Genomic DNA, 14,788 nt, shown 5'->3' on the forward strand with positions numbered 1-14,788 from the left:
GAGTGCTCTGTGATGCCCTGAAGGGGTGGGCTGGGGGTGCTCAGCTGAGTGCTCTGTGATGCCCTGAAGGGGTGGGCTGGGAGTGGGAAGAAGGCTCAAGAGGAAGGGGATATATGGATATTATGGCTGATTCACGTCGCTGTACGGCAGAAACTAACAGAACATTGTAAAGCAATTATTCTCCGATTAAAAATATTTTTAAAAAATGTTCTTGGGATGTTTCTTGTGGTCCAGTGGCTAAGACTCCAAGCTCTCAAGACAGGGGGCCCAGGTTTGATCCCTTTTCAGGGAACTGGATCCCACATGCTGATAAATAAATATACATATATATATATTTTTAAAGGTGCCTTTATTTCACTTTAATGGGGAGCAGTTACATGAGTAGCTGGTAAAACAAAATCAAGCATGGCAACACACAGGTGACATTCAGAATAACTGCCCGGTAGCTCTTACAAAACTCCTCCCTCTGACTGCTCACCCGCCTGCCCCAGTAGACTTAGCATCTATAGATCACCAATCAAATGGTAAACCTTCATGTAGGCAGGCTTGTCACCAACCACCTGTGTCTATTTTCCATGCGCTTGGAAAAGGCCCCACTTCTAAACACTACCTTCTTGTACTCCCACTCCTCCTGTGCCTAGATTTCATCTTTGATGTGTTCTAGAACACCAGGAAGCTCATGATTAATGTCCTTCCTAAGAAGACTGAGAGGACTTCTCTGGGGGTCCAGTGGTTAAGAATTCGCCTGTCAATGCAGGGGACACAAGTTCGATCCCTGGTCCAGGAAGATTCCATACGCCATGGAGCAACTTAAGCCTGTGCGCCGTAACTACTGAGTGGGTGCCCTAGAGCCCCTGAACTGCAGCTCCGGGAGCCCACATGCCTAGCGCCTGGGCGCCCCGAGAGAAGCCACTGCAGGGAGAAGCCTGCATACCACAACCAGAGAGAAGTTCCCCCTCACCGAAACTAGAGAAGGCCTGGGCGCAGCGATCAAGATCCAGCGCAGACAAAAACAAACAGACCTTACAAAAGAAGACTGAGAAGCTATTCTGGGCCTCATGAGAACTAGAAATGGTGTGATCAGTTCAAGAAGAATGGGCAACACACATTCGCTTGGGTGGTGTCTAGTAGAAGTTGCTATCCTACCTATCTTTCAAGTATTACAGTGTTTATTTCACAAACTGGGAATCAGATGCCAGGGCCACATTATGAAATAGTTCATAAGCATTTAGATTTTTTTTAACTGTTCTTTGTCTCAAATGAATTAAGTATTATTACTTATTTAGCTACATTATTTACCCATATTTTTACTTAACTATAGCTATTTAAATGATCATAGTTTTTACCCAATTTCCTTAAAAGCAGAATTTAATGGATAATCTCCACACTTTTTTTTACAGATTTACTTCAGTAAGGCATACTGCAGAATTCAGGAATTTTCCGAGTTGATATGTCATTTATTCCTGGCAAACCATCACCTTTGTCTACATATAGTTCATTTTTTCCAAACTAGAAATGTACTCACTAGAGTTAAGTTCTTCCGTCAAACGAAAATTACTTTAAAATTGCTACTGATATTTTAGAGCACGTCAACAACTTTCAAATGGCATGGCAGGCAAGCTGCCTGACCTCTGGATTTTAGTTTATCTATAATATCAAAGGGCTGAAAGACCTCCAAAGTGTCTTCCAATCCTATTATTAATGAGTTTCCCATGACACAGAGTATTGGATGTTTTATTCTTAAAAAACATTTTTAGGAAATCATTAATAGTGACACACGATTTTTTTTAAGGTTAATTTACTTTTTTAAAATTTGATTTTTAATTGGGAGGATAATTGCTTTACAACGTTGTGTTGGTTTCTGCCATACAACAATGTGAATCAGCTATTAAGTGTGTGTGTGTGTGTGTGTGTGTGTGCGTGTGTGTGTGTGTGCGCGTGTGTGTGTGCGCGTGTGCATGTGTGTGTGTGTGTGTGTACACTCTTCTTCTTGAGCCTTCTTCCCAACCCTCATCCCCCTCTCAGTCATCACAGACGTTTTACACAGGGTAATATATATGTTTCAATGCTACTCTCTCCTCCCTAAAGGTAATTTACTTTTAATAAGGAGTCTGTTTTCACAGATATCCACTTACCTTTGTTCTAAACATAGGAAAATACCCTAAAAGATACTGAAGTTTAAACAAGTCTTCCTCTTAGGAGCTACTTCCTCATTGATAGAGAAAATCTAATAGTTCCATAGTGATAACAGTTGTGTGAAAAGGATACAGCGCAATCCATGGCAACAATTCAGCACTACCAAGTTCTTCGGCAGCGAGGAATGGGAGAACATCACTATGAAAATGTGTATTTACTAAATAAGTTCGATAACTTGGAAACTTCTCAAGGTGCTCTCAGAGATTGAAAGACAAAACCTACTCTTCACATAAAAAGACATTTTAAATTCCTGCTTCTCCTGTCTTCACTGAAACAAGTCCTAAGAAATATATTCTGCTAAGTCGCTTCAGTTGTGTCTGACTCTGTGTGACCCCATAGACGGCAGCCCACCAGGCTCCCCCGTCCCTGGAATTCTCCAGGCAAGAACCCTGGTGTGGGTTGCCATTTCCTCCTCCAATGCATGAAAGTGAAAAGTGAGAGTGAAATCACTCAGTCGTGTCCAACTCTTAGCGACCCCATGGACTGTAGCCCACCAGGCTCCTCCATCGATGAGATTTTCCAGGCAAGAGTACTGGAGTGGGGTGCCATTGCCTTCTCCAAATAAATATATTATTCACCCACAAAATAACATTTTATTCAGAAGGATTCCCATAAACTAACCCACCTGAGGATTCATGTTTATGCAGCAACAAATCATGTATCTTTCTACTCTGTTAATAGCTTTTCCCAGAGAAATCACATTTTTATTCTTTTTATGATATTACTGAGATCATTAAAAAGAGGAAATGGGAAAACTCTCCTTGAATAATAACCAGTGAGCTATATGCATTTTTCTGGTTTTCTTACAGCAGTGATTAAATTTGCTAATAGTGATACTTTAACATATTCAGACATCACCAGTTTATTCACTGAAATACTGTGAGTTTTAGATTACTGAACTAGTACATGAATTTGAATGACTTCCCCTGCTACCCTAACAAATTCCATCCCTGGAGACAACACTGATAATACTAGCCAGTATCTCTGACATGATACTCATGTCTCCAGGTTATGGTGACCATATTATTCCTTCAAAACCAGGGAGAATTACTGTTTAAAATCCCCTTGGTTTTTAAACAGTAAGTCCTTCCTAAATCCTTGTTGAGTAAGTGGAGCTCAGATGTTCATATCTATCAATTGCATGTCAATATTGCCTTATACAGATCTCTGTGTATGTCCCTAAAGTGAAATTTAATCCCGCCAAAGCATTTGATTCTGATTAGTGTTTCAGTTACCTAACTATTCAATCAGCAAATTCACGGTAACCAAATTATCACAAATATTAGCTGTTTAAAAAAAATGGTTAGGTGAAATATAGCAAAAAGTCAATGGAAATAAAGAGAAATGAATTTTTAAAAAGATCAAAGAATCGCTCATCCCATGACAAGGTTAAGTTCTGTAAATGTAGAGACTTTTTCAACTTGTTCACTGATGTATCACCAGCTTCTAATAGTCTCTGGCAAATACTGGGCCCTTGATAAATATTTGGTGAATGGATAGACTGCTGATAAAACATGTTATTTTATCCACTCTGCATACTTAGTTCAGAACGTAAAACGGGATTCATTTGTGGCGTATAGAAGCTCTAATATAGGTTCATCCTGAAGTCTGATTCTGGCGAAGGCTCCCAGATTTGGAATTAACTAACTGTAAAATACAAATAAATTTATATCCCAGACACTGACTAGCTGATCAAGCCTGGGCCTGGGATACATCAAGTCACAGGTAAGCAAGAATTTCCAAGTCATTATCCCTACGCATGTCAGCAGTCCCAGAGCCAGCAACAACAGGCAGCTTTTCCGGGAAATCCACCCAATATCTCAAACTTTTGAAAAACTAATGTGTTTATTATACTTCTTCAAGCTTTGAGGGTTAACTCTCTGTGGGTAGGGCCTATAATTATGATCAATTACTTGTGACTTGAAGGCATTTATACAGGCACCTATCTGCCCTTTTAAGAAACCTTTAAAGAACCAGCCATAGGACTGTAAAATGGATCCTCTGGGGCAACAATAAATCACAGGTTTGGGGGCCCAACTCTGACAACTCTCCCTTAGAAGAGAAGAATTTGTCACCTGTCCTTGATTTCCTAATCCTGCCTGAGCAATTATCACCATCATCTAAAATGTGAATTCCTAGTCAAGCTCAGCAAGTCATGGGGACCAGTAATTGCCCCTAGGCAGAAGCAGAAGGGAAGAAACAGGAAGGAAGCAAATGGAATGGAGATCTGCAGCTCGTGAGGATGACATCATCGGTGATTTTCTCAAGTGTCATTGAACTTCATGGCGTATAACTGATGGTCCTTTCTGACAAACTATAGGCTCATTATATTTCGAGTAGCTTTGTGGTTCTGAAGCTTGTAATGTCTAGGCTTGAGTATGATTCGTCCTACAGGAAAGGACAGGTGAGCTAATGCCTTACTGGGAACTTTTACCAAGGCAAGCCCCCTGTCCATCCCTCCCCACCCCCCCATCCCCCCCGTCAATCTTCTTGAACACAAATAATACTTGGACATCTGAAGCACTCTTAAATTTACAAACTGTTCACATATACACTATCTCAGTTTCTCCTCACGAGTCTTAAGAGGTAGAGGTCATCTTTACCACTTAACACGTGAAACAGTTTTAGAAATGATGCCTTTGTCTTCGACATATCAGTACAATTTCGACTTATCAATGCAATCTCCTAAAATTTCTCAGTACAGAATCCAAAACATGGCTTGGTTAGAAACGTGTAAAGACACACCAACCTCAAGAAGATAAATCAAGAGAATAAGTTGGGTTTGCCGGCACAAGGGCAAAAACAACTTCCCTCCATTATGAGAGTAAATAGTGCTTTAGGGAAAGGACAGTGTTACACAGGGGTGCCTCTGTAATACCTCTACGATTGGAAGGACATGATTTTATTTACATACATGATAATCATCCTTAACTGGACACTATCCACAGGTAACAGACAAAATAAAACAAGAATTTTGGACTTAAATTCTAGCGGTGGAATTCACCCTTTGCGAAGTGACTGGGTGATTCCTCTAGGAAGATAACTAAGTTACAGGGTACAAATGTACCCTTCGCTTTCCTCTCCAGTATCACAAAGACGACCCAAAAGGGTTTCTGTTGTTTTTCAACAACAAAAAAACCCCACACAGGTTACCTACTGTTTCTATATATGATCTCATCTTCCTAAATCACTTATTCTTTCAGTCCCTCTCTTCTCTATTGGCTAAAACAGAAGTATATTGGGATCCAAGCTTTACAGCCATTTACTACCTTGCTCATGTAGTTATGATTCTTTGCTGCCTTCTCGTCTGACTGTGGCAGGAACAAAGCACCATACAAGTCATCCGGCCTGGGATGAGAGGAGACAAGTTGAAACCTCCCAGGAAGACTGTAGACACATGGGCTCCCTGAGTCTATAGAGGGCTTGGTATTTCAAAGGTCAGTCTTGGGTCTCTCCACTTTGGTGACTAATGTTAAATTGTTTGACTTTTCACAAAAATATTTAGCTATGCTTATTTACATAATCTCATCCACAGCACACATACAGTAGTAGATATGTATTTGTTGACTAGAGCCCCTCCACGGATGAGAAGACAGGAGGAAGACCTCAAGACCTCCTTTTTCCAACTTATTACCTTAGACGTTGAGAAAGGTAAAATCACACCCTAATTTGTAGAAGTTTCCAGGCATTCCTTTTCAGCTTAAAACTATGCACCTCTGTTTAAAAAAGAAAAGGATGACACACCACGCAATGTCAAACACACAATGGGGAAATTCCAGGATCACTAAGAAAACACCATTATCCAAAGTCACACACACTTTGGTTTAATACTGGTTCCCACACAAAAAACACTGTAAGAATTGCTGCCTCCCCACCCTCCAGCACAGCCCACCCAGGAAAATCCTGGGCAGGACGTTTAGAATCTAAATATTCCATAACCTGGACTGACTGACGGAGAAGGAGCCTAAGGACTATGCCCTCTTAGACACACAACATAATACAAACAGGTAACATATTTATTTGGAAGACATTTTTAAAAGGACACAAACTGGGCGTTGGCACTGAAGTTCTTCATCAGGAATCCTTATCATTATGCAGTGTTAGCGAAAGGAAACTGTAGGTGTAATTGACAGAATTATTCTCAAGTGTTTCTGCACTTTAAAACCTCATTTATACTAGGCTCTGGCAGAAGACTTTTCTTCCTACTAATTACCACCATACCCTGTTACCTCTCATTCATTCTCTCAAAAACTTCCCCAATGGCCAAGGAAACTACGCGGGGGGCTGGGGGTGGGGGGCTGGGGGGTTGGGGGCCTTTCAGAGATTGCCTTGTTCTATCCCCTAAAAGACACCCATCTTTCAGGACCCCTTTCAGGACGAACCGGGAGAAAAACACTTAGAACTGGCACAGCGGCGAGGAAGGCTGCGCAGGCCATATTTTCTCACTGGTCTTTTTGCTCGCTGTCTGGCAAGATCACCAGCTCTGGCTCGTGGCTCTGTCGACAAAACTCACTCTCACTCCGTAAGGTCGACGGATGGCGCCAAGCCTCCCCCGCCGTCCCCCCACCCTCCCGCACGCGCAGCATCTCCGTGGGGCCGGGGATACCAGGCCCTCCCCCAGCACACAGCCCCCGACGGCACGGGCGCCGATCCACCGCTCACCTGACCACGTTGGGGTGCTCGAAGGTCTCCAGGTGCCTCAGCACCGCCACCTCGCGGATGGTGGAGAGCGGCATGCCCTCCTCGCCAGTCTGCACTCGCACGCGCTTCAGCGCCACGAAACGGCCTCCGTTCTTCAGGTCCCGGGCCTTGAACACCTTCCCGTAGGCGCCCTCCCCGATCTCCGCCACGCACTCATACTGCTGGTCGGCACGGCTCAGGCCGTCCTTCTCCATGCCGCTCGGCGCGGTGCCGCTGGGGCGGGCGGGGGGCGCGCTCGGCTCGCTGGTGGCCGCCGCTCGCCTCCTCCTGGACTCCCCGGCCGGCTCCCTCGCGCCCCGGAGCTCGGTCTCGCTCACTCTCTCACCCCCCGCCGACTACCACTCTCGGGCGCTCGGACTCTCGCGGCCGCCGGGGCTGGATGGAGCGACCTCCCCGCGGGCGGGCGCAACCCTGGTGCAGCCGCTGCGAAACTCCGCCTGCTGAGTCGCCGAGGAGCGAGCCGATCCCTCCTCTTCCCTCCCAGAAGCGCAGTCCTCTGCAGACACCGAGGAGATTACATAGTCTGTCTCAGCCCAAGCGCGTCTCAGTCCACGGTCATTCCACCTAAAAGAGGAGACGGGAGGACAAGAAGAAAGTGTAATCAGACTTCCCAGGCGCCTTCTCCGGGGTTCCTACAGGGACCCCTCCTCCTCCTTTACGCAGCCCCCATCGCTACCCTCTGCGAGCTCCTGCCCTCTCCCAGGCCGCTTCCTTCCTGGTTCCTCCGAGAAAAACGAAGTTACTTTTCTTTCCCTGCAGAGCTGGAGCCGTCTTCGCCCGGAGAGGTTGCAGGGGCCCCTCGGGGATGAGCGCGGGGCGCTGGACGCGGTGGAACGAGAGGGGGCGTGCCAAGCAGCCCAGAGTGTGCCGGGAGCGCGGGGGAGGGGAGGCGCCGGGCACGTCAATGTCACGGCTTAATATTTCCCTGTATCATTGTGTTGCGCTGCTCCCCTCCCTGCCTGCCGGGCCTGGACGTCAGGGGACAGGGGCTCCGTGGGTGCCGTGGGGGCGTTCTGGGGTCGTGCGCAGCCTGGTGTGGAGAGACCTCGGGTCCGCCCGAGTGCGGCCGCAGAATGTGGGTGGGGGCTCCCAGGACCTTTGTAACCCGATGCTGCGAGTGTGAGAGAAGGGGTGGTCAGACATCTGCTCGGAAATTGCTTCCTTTCTTTCTACTTTCAGTTTTTCTACGAGGAGACATTTAAAAACGACACACAAATGGTCTTTTTAAGGTAAAAGAGTCTGGGTTGGAAACGGAATCCTTCCTCTTACTTGGGAAGACCTCCCTGGTGGAAACCCATCAGATCCGAGAGGGCGGGAGCTCCCGCTACTCGGGAGTGGGTGAGCGATGCCTCCCCCCGCAGTGTGGCGGCGGGGGGTGGGGGCGGGTGAAGTCGCCTACGGAACCCTAAGAATGGGATAAAGAGGTGCTCGCCGCACTTCAGCTTGTCGTCTCCTTGGAGAACAACTTCAGAAGCAAAGCGGCATAATCGTGACTTGCCTTGAATTTTTCAACCGAGTGCAACCTGAGCAAAACTCAGCCTCCCCTTAAATAGGGTGAGGGGTGGGGGGAGTAAAGGCTGAGCCTCCAGGGGAAAGCGAAAAGGGGTTGCGCCCCCGGGGCCAGGACTCGAGAACCTTTCCCCACTCCCAGGGTTGTTCCCGAAGTAGGTAGCAGAGGTGGTTGCTCCACTCCCCTTTCAGCTTAAGGTCGGATCCAAATAGCAGCCAGTGACCCCCGGAGCCCACCCCCCACACACACAACAAAGCGGGGAAGGGGCGGGGGTCGCACTCTTCTTTCCCATTCAAGGACCCAGGGGACCTCTGCTCCACCAACGCTGTGGCCTCCGCCGGACATTCGCCGCTCCGACTGCGTGTCCGAAATTCCCCGGAGCTCCTCGGAATTACCTGCCCCGCAACCTCTGGCTCGCTCGCCTTCCGCCAGGAATTAAACATACGGACTGCGCGACCCCCGCGGTCTGCGGGCGGAGGGGACCGCGGAGAGCACCGGGCCCCTCACACTCTCTCCATTCAAAATTCTCCTTAAAAGGTGAAGGCTAGTCCTGGGTAGGGGGGCCGAGGAACGAGCCCCCCGAGCCAAGGAACCAGCGGTCGGAGCCAGGCCGAGGGCCACACAGGTAGCGGAGGAGCCGCGGCGAGCGGCGCCGCCCGCCCCCTCCCGCAGGCCCCCTCCCCGCCCCAGTCCTGCCCGCCGCCCGGCGGCGAAGGAAGCGGCGGGGACGTCCCACCCCCGCAGGGAGCTGCGCCCGCCGCCCCCGCCGGGCCCCGCACCGCCCGCCCCGGCTCTCCCCCCTCGCTCCCCGGACTGTCGACTCCGGCGGAGAGAAACGGGAGCAGCCGTGCCTCCCCCCCGTCCCCCGCCCCGTCCACTTTTTTTTGTTGTTGTTGTTGCTTTCCCACGCTGGCTGAATGTGACTTGACCCCATTTCAAAAAAGTTTGACAGAGTGCTTCAACATTTCCGCATTCCTCCGTGACTACAAAGGCTGCAGCCGCCTCCTTCTGCTTTCTGTCTCTGCTCTCTGTCTTCACACTCAATGAAAACCTTCATGTGCCTCTCCCGAAGCCTGCCAAGCACCGCAAGGGTCGCCACCACCGCGGCGACCAGAGGCCGCCCCGGGGACCACGACTCCCGCGTGTACGCACACGCAGATGCGCCCACGTGCACACTGACGGGCGCGGGGCTCGGGCCAGGAGGTGTTCACCTCGGGGGCGTGCGTTTTAACGATATTTTAAATTAGGAAAGTAAACTAGGAAACTAAAGCAAGCGTCCATCCTTGCGGGGGGACTTCCAGCCTGGGCACTGGCCGCCGGCGTGCACTCCTCTCTTAAGTGCAGAACACGCCCGCGGGGGCTGCCAGCAAGAAGTCTGCGTTAACATTTATCTCGCGGTGGGGAAGGTGGAGCTCACACCCACACCTCGGCGAGATGGAGGGGGAGCTTTCGTGGGGAAATAAATACAAGGCACCGAAACACATTCTCTCCCGCGTGAGGTCCCCCAAAGCAGTGCATTTAAAACCCTGAATGTAAATTGCTCGGTGAGTTTCCCAGTGGAGCCTGAGTTCCGTTTGAAGGACTGGATAAGAAGTGTTTGTGTGGGTGTGCGCAAGGCTGTGTGCGAGCAGGCACAGGAGCTCGGCGTTGGGGGGAGTCCCTCGTGTGGGATGTTTCCCTCTAGTCAGATTAGGAGAAACTCCTGTAGCTCCCCCGAAACTGGCCCCTGTAACCACCCCTCCTCGGATCGTAAGGGGTTAACCAAAGCCGATTCCGAGAACCTACCGCCCCCCCCGCCCGTCACCCCCACCCACCCTCGCCGCCGACCCCGGCCAAGCCCCCAAGTCTTCCCCAAAGACCACCCCCCACCCCGCACCCTGCCGCCCACCCACCAGAGCGCACAGCGCCTCACCTGAGGGGCCGGCCACGGCGGGCCTCGCGAGGGGGCTACGGGGACCGGTCGACCTTCGCACGTGTCCGCCGCGGCGCGGAGCAGGTAAACCGGCTCGAGGAAGAGTTAGCGGCGCTCGCTCGGGCGAGGGGGTGGGCACTGCGGCGGAGGGCGGAGGGACGGCGGAGGGCGCCGCCCGCGCGGCGCGCTGGGGGCGGACGGAGGCCGCGGGGCTCCGGCCGGGGCTCGGGGCCCGAGCCGGGGAGGCGGCGGGGGCGGGGTGGGGGGCCCTGGAGGCCCGCGGCCCGCGACCCTCCCGGCGGCCTTGTGGGGGGCTCGCCGCTCAGTGGCCAGCGAGTGTGCAAATTAAAGCCTTCCGGAGAGAGGGGAGGCGGCCGAGCCCCGGCTGTGCTCTGAGCCTCCGGCTCCCCGGCTCTCCGCTCCGAGTGGGGGGCGAGAAAGAGGGGGGAGCTAAATGAAAATTTCCGGCTTTCGCTGCAACTGGAGTGGGGCGACTAAAATAGGAGGCGTGAGAGGGAGAGTGGGATGTGTGGTCGGCAGTCGGCTGAGTTACCAAACCCAGGGTCGCCCAGAGTTGGGGTTTTTGACAGAGTGAGGCGGGCGGGGGGTTTCAGCAGTCAGTGATGTAGACAGATGGGGAAAACACAAAACGACCGATAATAATCATGAGGGGCCGGTGGGGATGGTAAATACTAACACTTTTCAAGAAACTGAAAAATCAGACCAAAAAAAATAACTTTATTAAAAAAAAAATTGGCAGGACGCCTTGCAGAAAAGAAAATACTAATCTGTCCAAGCACTTTTCACTTTCAGCATGACCTACGTTTGTTTTGTTTTCCTTCGCTTCCTTTCGGCCTCACAAAGCCCTATCTTTTCCTTTTGGACAGAGGATATGATTTGGAAATTGTCTGGCACTCTTGTGGTTAACGATCTACTTGAAGGGGCTGGCCGGTTCACAGTTATTAAGTGATTAGTAACTGCTGAGGGTTCACTAAGGTATTTCTGTGGAGGTAAAAAGCCTAAAATTGACTTTAAGTAACAGAACAGCAAGATAATAGACACACGCACACACACACAAAGAAGAGAGAACACGATTCGATGGGTGCTTACTTTAAATGCATTACTGGACTTCTGAAATTTGAAACTGTAAGAATGTATACTTTACCTGCTGAGAAAACCTCAATATTTCAGGTGAAAATTAGATTTTGGAGAAAAAGAGAAGTCTTCTAGACTTTTACAATGAAGTAAAACAAAACTTAAAATGACTATTTTTTTGGAAAGAATTCAATATTATCCAAAATCTCTATCTGTAAAATACTTGAAACCCTTTGAAATATCTTAATGCAAACCCTAAAAAAAATGTTATTTATTTCAGGACTCTGTGTAAAAATTAAAACCCAGAAAAATTCTGTTTGAATGAAAAATACTACCACTATAAATCTTTTGACATTTTGAATTAAACTATTTTGCTAATTTCACAGTAGATCAAAATTTTGCTTTATAAAATTGATTCTATAGTATAATGTGAAGTAACAGGTTAGGTAAATAAAAATTGTTGCATTTTCATTAGCAAATATTTTGCAAGGTATTATAATAATTTATTCCTAAAAAATAAAAACTGTGTGTTTTATGCTTAAGATAGTTCATAAAATACATTTTTTGTGTTTAGATGCATATCTTCTAAAATGAAATCCAATTTCTGAACAAAATTTATATTAGTAAAGATAGCTATAATCTCATATACCTTACAAACTTAAGAAAACAAAGTGTTGGAATTTGTATTTCTATAAAATACTGGATCACTACAAATCACGAATTAGACTTTAAACCAGAGACACAAATGGGAATCCTCCATTTTGATAATTGCTCACACTATCAATGCTTTTTAAAACAAGATTTATTTGTTGGTAATTAACACATTTATGTAACTCAGAAATAATTGTCAATAGTCATAGGAACCAGCAAATGATTGTAAGAATTTGAGTAAATAATTTGTTTAAAAATATTAAGCTGTAAATATCTTTAAAATAAACAGAAAAATATCTTTTCTACACTGGGTTGCATTTTTCATTACTGAATTGGATAACAACCATAGATGAATTTGAAACTCCATGATTTAGCTTACTAGATCACTTGAGCAATGTCAAAAACAATGAAACTTTATTTAATGACATACATTAATACTGAGTGTTCCTTACCTCTCTTTATGTCATCTGCTTTCTCTGATACTGTTAATTTGTCGTGTTCACTCTCCTTGGTTATGGTTCATTCAAACTCCAGGTTGGTTAAAGCTTCATATCAGGAAGTTTTACAATGGATTGTATAAAATTAGTAAATACCAGATTGTTTTTGTTTATGGATACTTTCCTTTGTGGGTAACAGGTTATCATAACAAAATTTGTGCCAAGTTTACAAACTGTGAACAAAATTCCGACTCCTTTGTTTAGGAGTCCTCCATGAATGAGTCCATCATTCCAGAATAATTATTTGTACCAGTATTTTCACACTGTATCTCAGATATTCTAAAGTTGCAAATCACCTTAGTTTTTTAAAAATTGGAATTCATGGATTTCCAGATATGCTGTTGCAGCTTACCCTAAAAGTTTTCTGAGTGTCACATAAGGGATACATTCCCTGTGTGACCATTTTATACCAAATATCTGTAAGTTTTTGTTTTTCCTAAAATAAAAATGAAAATTTTAATTCTGGTCTATAGTTTTATAACACTGTTTAAGAAATGAGAAATGTGTTTAAAATTAGTAATTGTATAATGTACATCTAATTCTAAATGATCTCTGATTTATATTAGCCTTTTGAGTTTATAAAGTACATTTTTCAGAAACTCAGAAATAAAGTATTATTAGAATCTCCTATAAATAAGTTTAATTAGAAGTCATGTAAATTTATACTTTTTGTCTACAAAGTTCTGTTTATCATCTTGATAAAAAAAAAAACTTCTCTGGTTTAATAACTTTGAAATTAGTTACCCTCAATTTTAATTTGACTTATATGTGCATATGAACATTACCTTTATTAAGTAATTACCACAAAAAAACTGTTATTTCAACAGAAAAGGCATAATATAATTCAGTGCATTTGAATGCATTTTCTCCCCTCCCTCAGGCATTTCTAAGCTGGTTTTTTTTTTTTTTGGAGGGTTGGCCTTTAAAATATAATATTGAAAATCTGCTAAATATCTTGGAAAAAGTCAACTGTACCACCAAATTTTTCAGTTGTACATTTTTGGACTTTATTTTTTTTTTAAGTTCAGCCTTCTAAATAAATTGGTTCCCATCAATTTGGAAATGATCTGGGTTTTTCTCTTCCTGCTGTGGCATGTGATCTAGTGCATTTGAGCAGTGGAACTTGAAACGGTTTTGACACTGCCATGAGGGAAAAAAATGAATTAGTAGCTTATAAAATTTGAGGAGAAAAGCCAAATAATATTATCTATTGAAAACACTCTGTTTTCATGGAATGAAATTACCATTAACCCCATGCAACATGTCAGCACTATGTTCATATCTGTAAAATTGTCATCATCTTTTCCATTTTTCCCTTTTGATAGACACTCCTATTTTCTGTTCCCTTTGTGTATGAGTGTGAATACCTTTATGTTCCTGGCATACTGTTGTGACTCATTTGAAACATGTTCTTAAGATTCTTTCATCAACTACATTAGAATTCTGAGCGATCAGAAAAATAACTATGGAAATACACTTAAAAAGATGGTGGCGGTCACACTGAAATAGCTCCATTTACTTTTCCATTTATAGTGTCCTGTCCTATTCAGTGACTTCCTACATTTCTTCTCCAAGAGAATACTTGTATTCTGCACACGTGGCCTAACAGTTGTGTCGTCATAGCTGCCTGTGGTTGAGCTAAAAGGTGTCCACGTGTTTCAGATAGATTGTTCAGATGAAGCAGTGTAGGTCCAACACAATGGAGGTGAACGATGATAAAGTGGGATCCGGGAGATAGGAAGAAGGAGAGAGAAGGTCACCCGGGAGAAGCTCCTGTGAATGGCTTGGTAGTAGGGATATGTGAAGAAGGCATATGCTAAGGTCCCGGGACCAAGAGATGTTCCTCAGTGCTCTAAGTAGAGCATGTCCCGACAACTGATTCTTTCCGAATGAACAGCATTCTGTGTCTCTCCTATTATGCAGTGAATGAGACTGCATAGGGTATGGGTCCATATGCATGTAACTCTCTTATGTTGTCTCATGATGGATTTCCCCTGAAAGTAATACAGAATGGAATTCTTGGCAGAATTCTCTGAATGTCTAGAAGAAAGTATGTAGTAGCATAGCTCTGTGGGTCAAACATTTTACCATGAATTGAAGACAGGATCTAATTTTTAATGCCCACTTTCATTTTGTTCAAGATTTCTCAAAGGTTTGTATCCCTGATACCCAGCGCAGTAACTGGCAAGTATTTGGGGTCCAATAAATGTTTGTCAATGGGAAAGT

The 14,788-nt window shown here is 45.8% G+C and overlaps 1 protein-coding gene and 1 long non-coding RNA gene across 3 annotated transcripts in view; both read right to left on the reverse strand.

Annotated features, from left to right (window-relative positions):
* Window positions 1-2,794, reverse strand: part of LOC120877865 — a 22,292-nt gene extending 19,498 nt beyond the window's left edge. Inside the window, exon 1 of the long non-coding RNA XR_005724415.1 lies at window positions 2,779-2,794. This is a non-coding gene — a long non-coding RNA (uncharacterized LOC120877865). The remainder of the gene's footprint in view (window positions 1-2,778) is intronic.
* CDK6 (cyclin dependent kinase 6) overlaps window positions 1-8,126 on the reverse strand; it is a 258,621-nt gene extending 250,495 nt beyond the window's left edge. Inside the window, exons 1-2 of one of the 2 annotated variants that reach the window (XM_040260280.1) lie at window positions 7,574-8,126; window positions 6,859-7,461 (exon numbers count right to left, since the gene is read on the reverse strand). In XM_040260280.1, coding sequence (XP_040116214.1) covers window positions 6,859-7,091 — 233 coding nt within the window. In that variant the 5' untranslated portion in view covers window positions 7,092-7,461; window positions 7,574-8,126. Of the gene's footprint in view, window positions 1-6,858 lie in introns of both variants that reach the window. The other variant, XM_040260281.1, reaches the window with a different exon arrangement.
* Between the last annotated feature and the right edge of the window lie 6,662 nt (window positions 8,127-14,788).

This window comes from Oryx dammah, unplaced genomic scaffold (genome assembly GCF_014754425.2).
Source record: "Oryx dammah isolate SB20612 unplaced genomic scaffold, SCBI_Odam_1.1 HiC_scaffold_18, whole genome shotgun sequence".
Classification (NCBI taxonomy): domain Eukaryota; kingdom Metazoa; phylum Chordata; class Mammalia; order Artiodactyla; family Bovidae; genus Oryx; species Oryx dammah.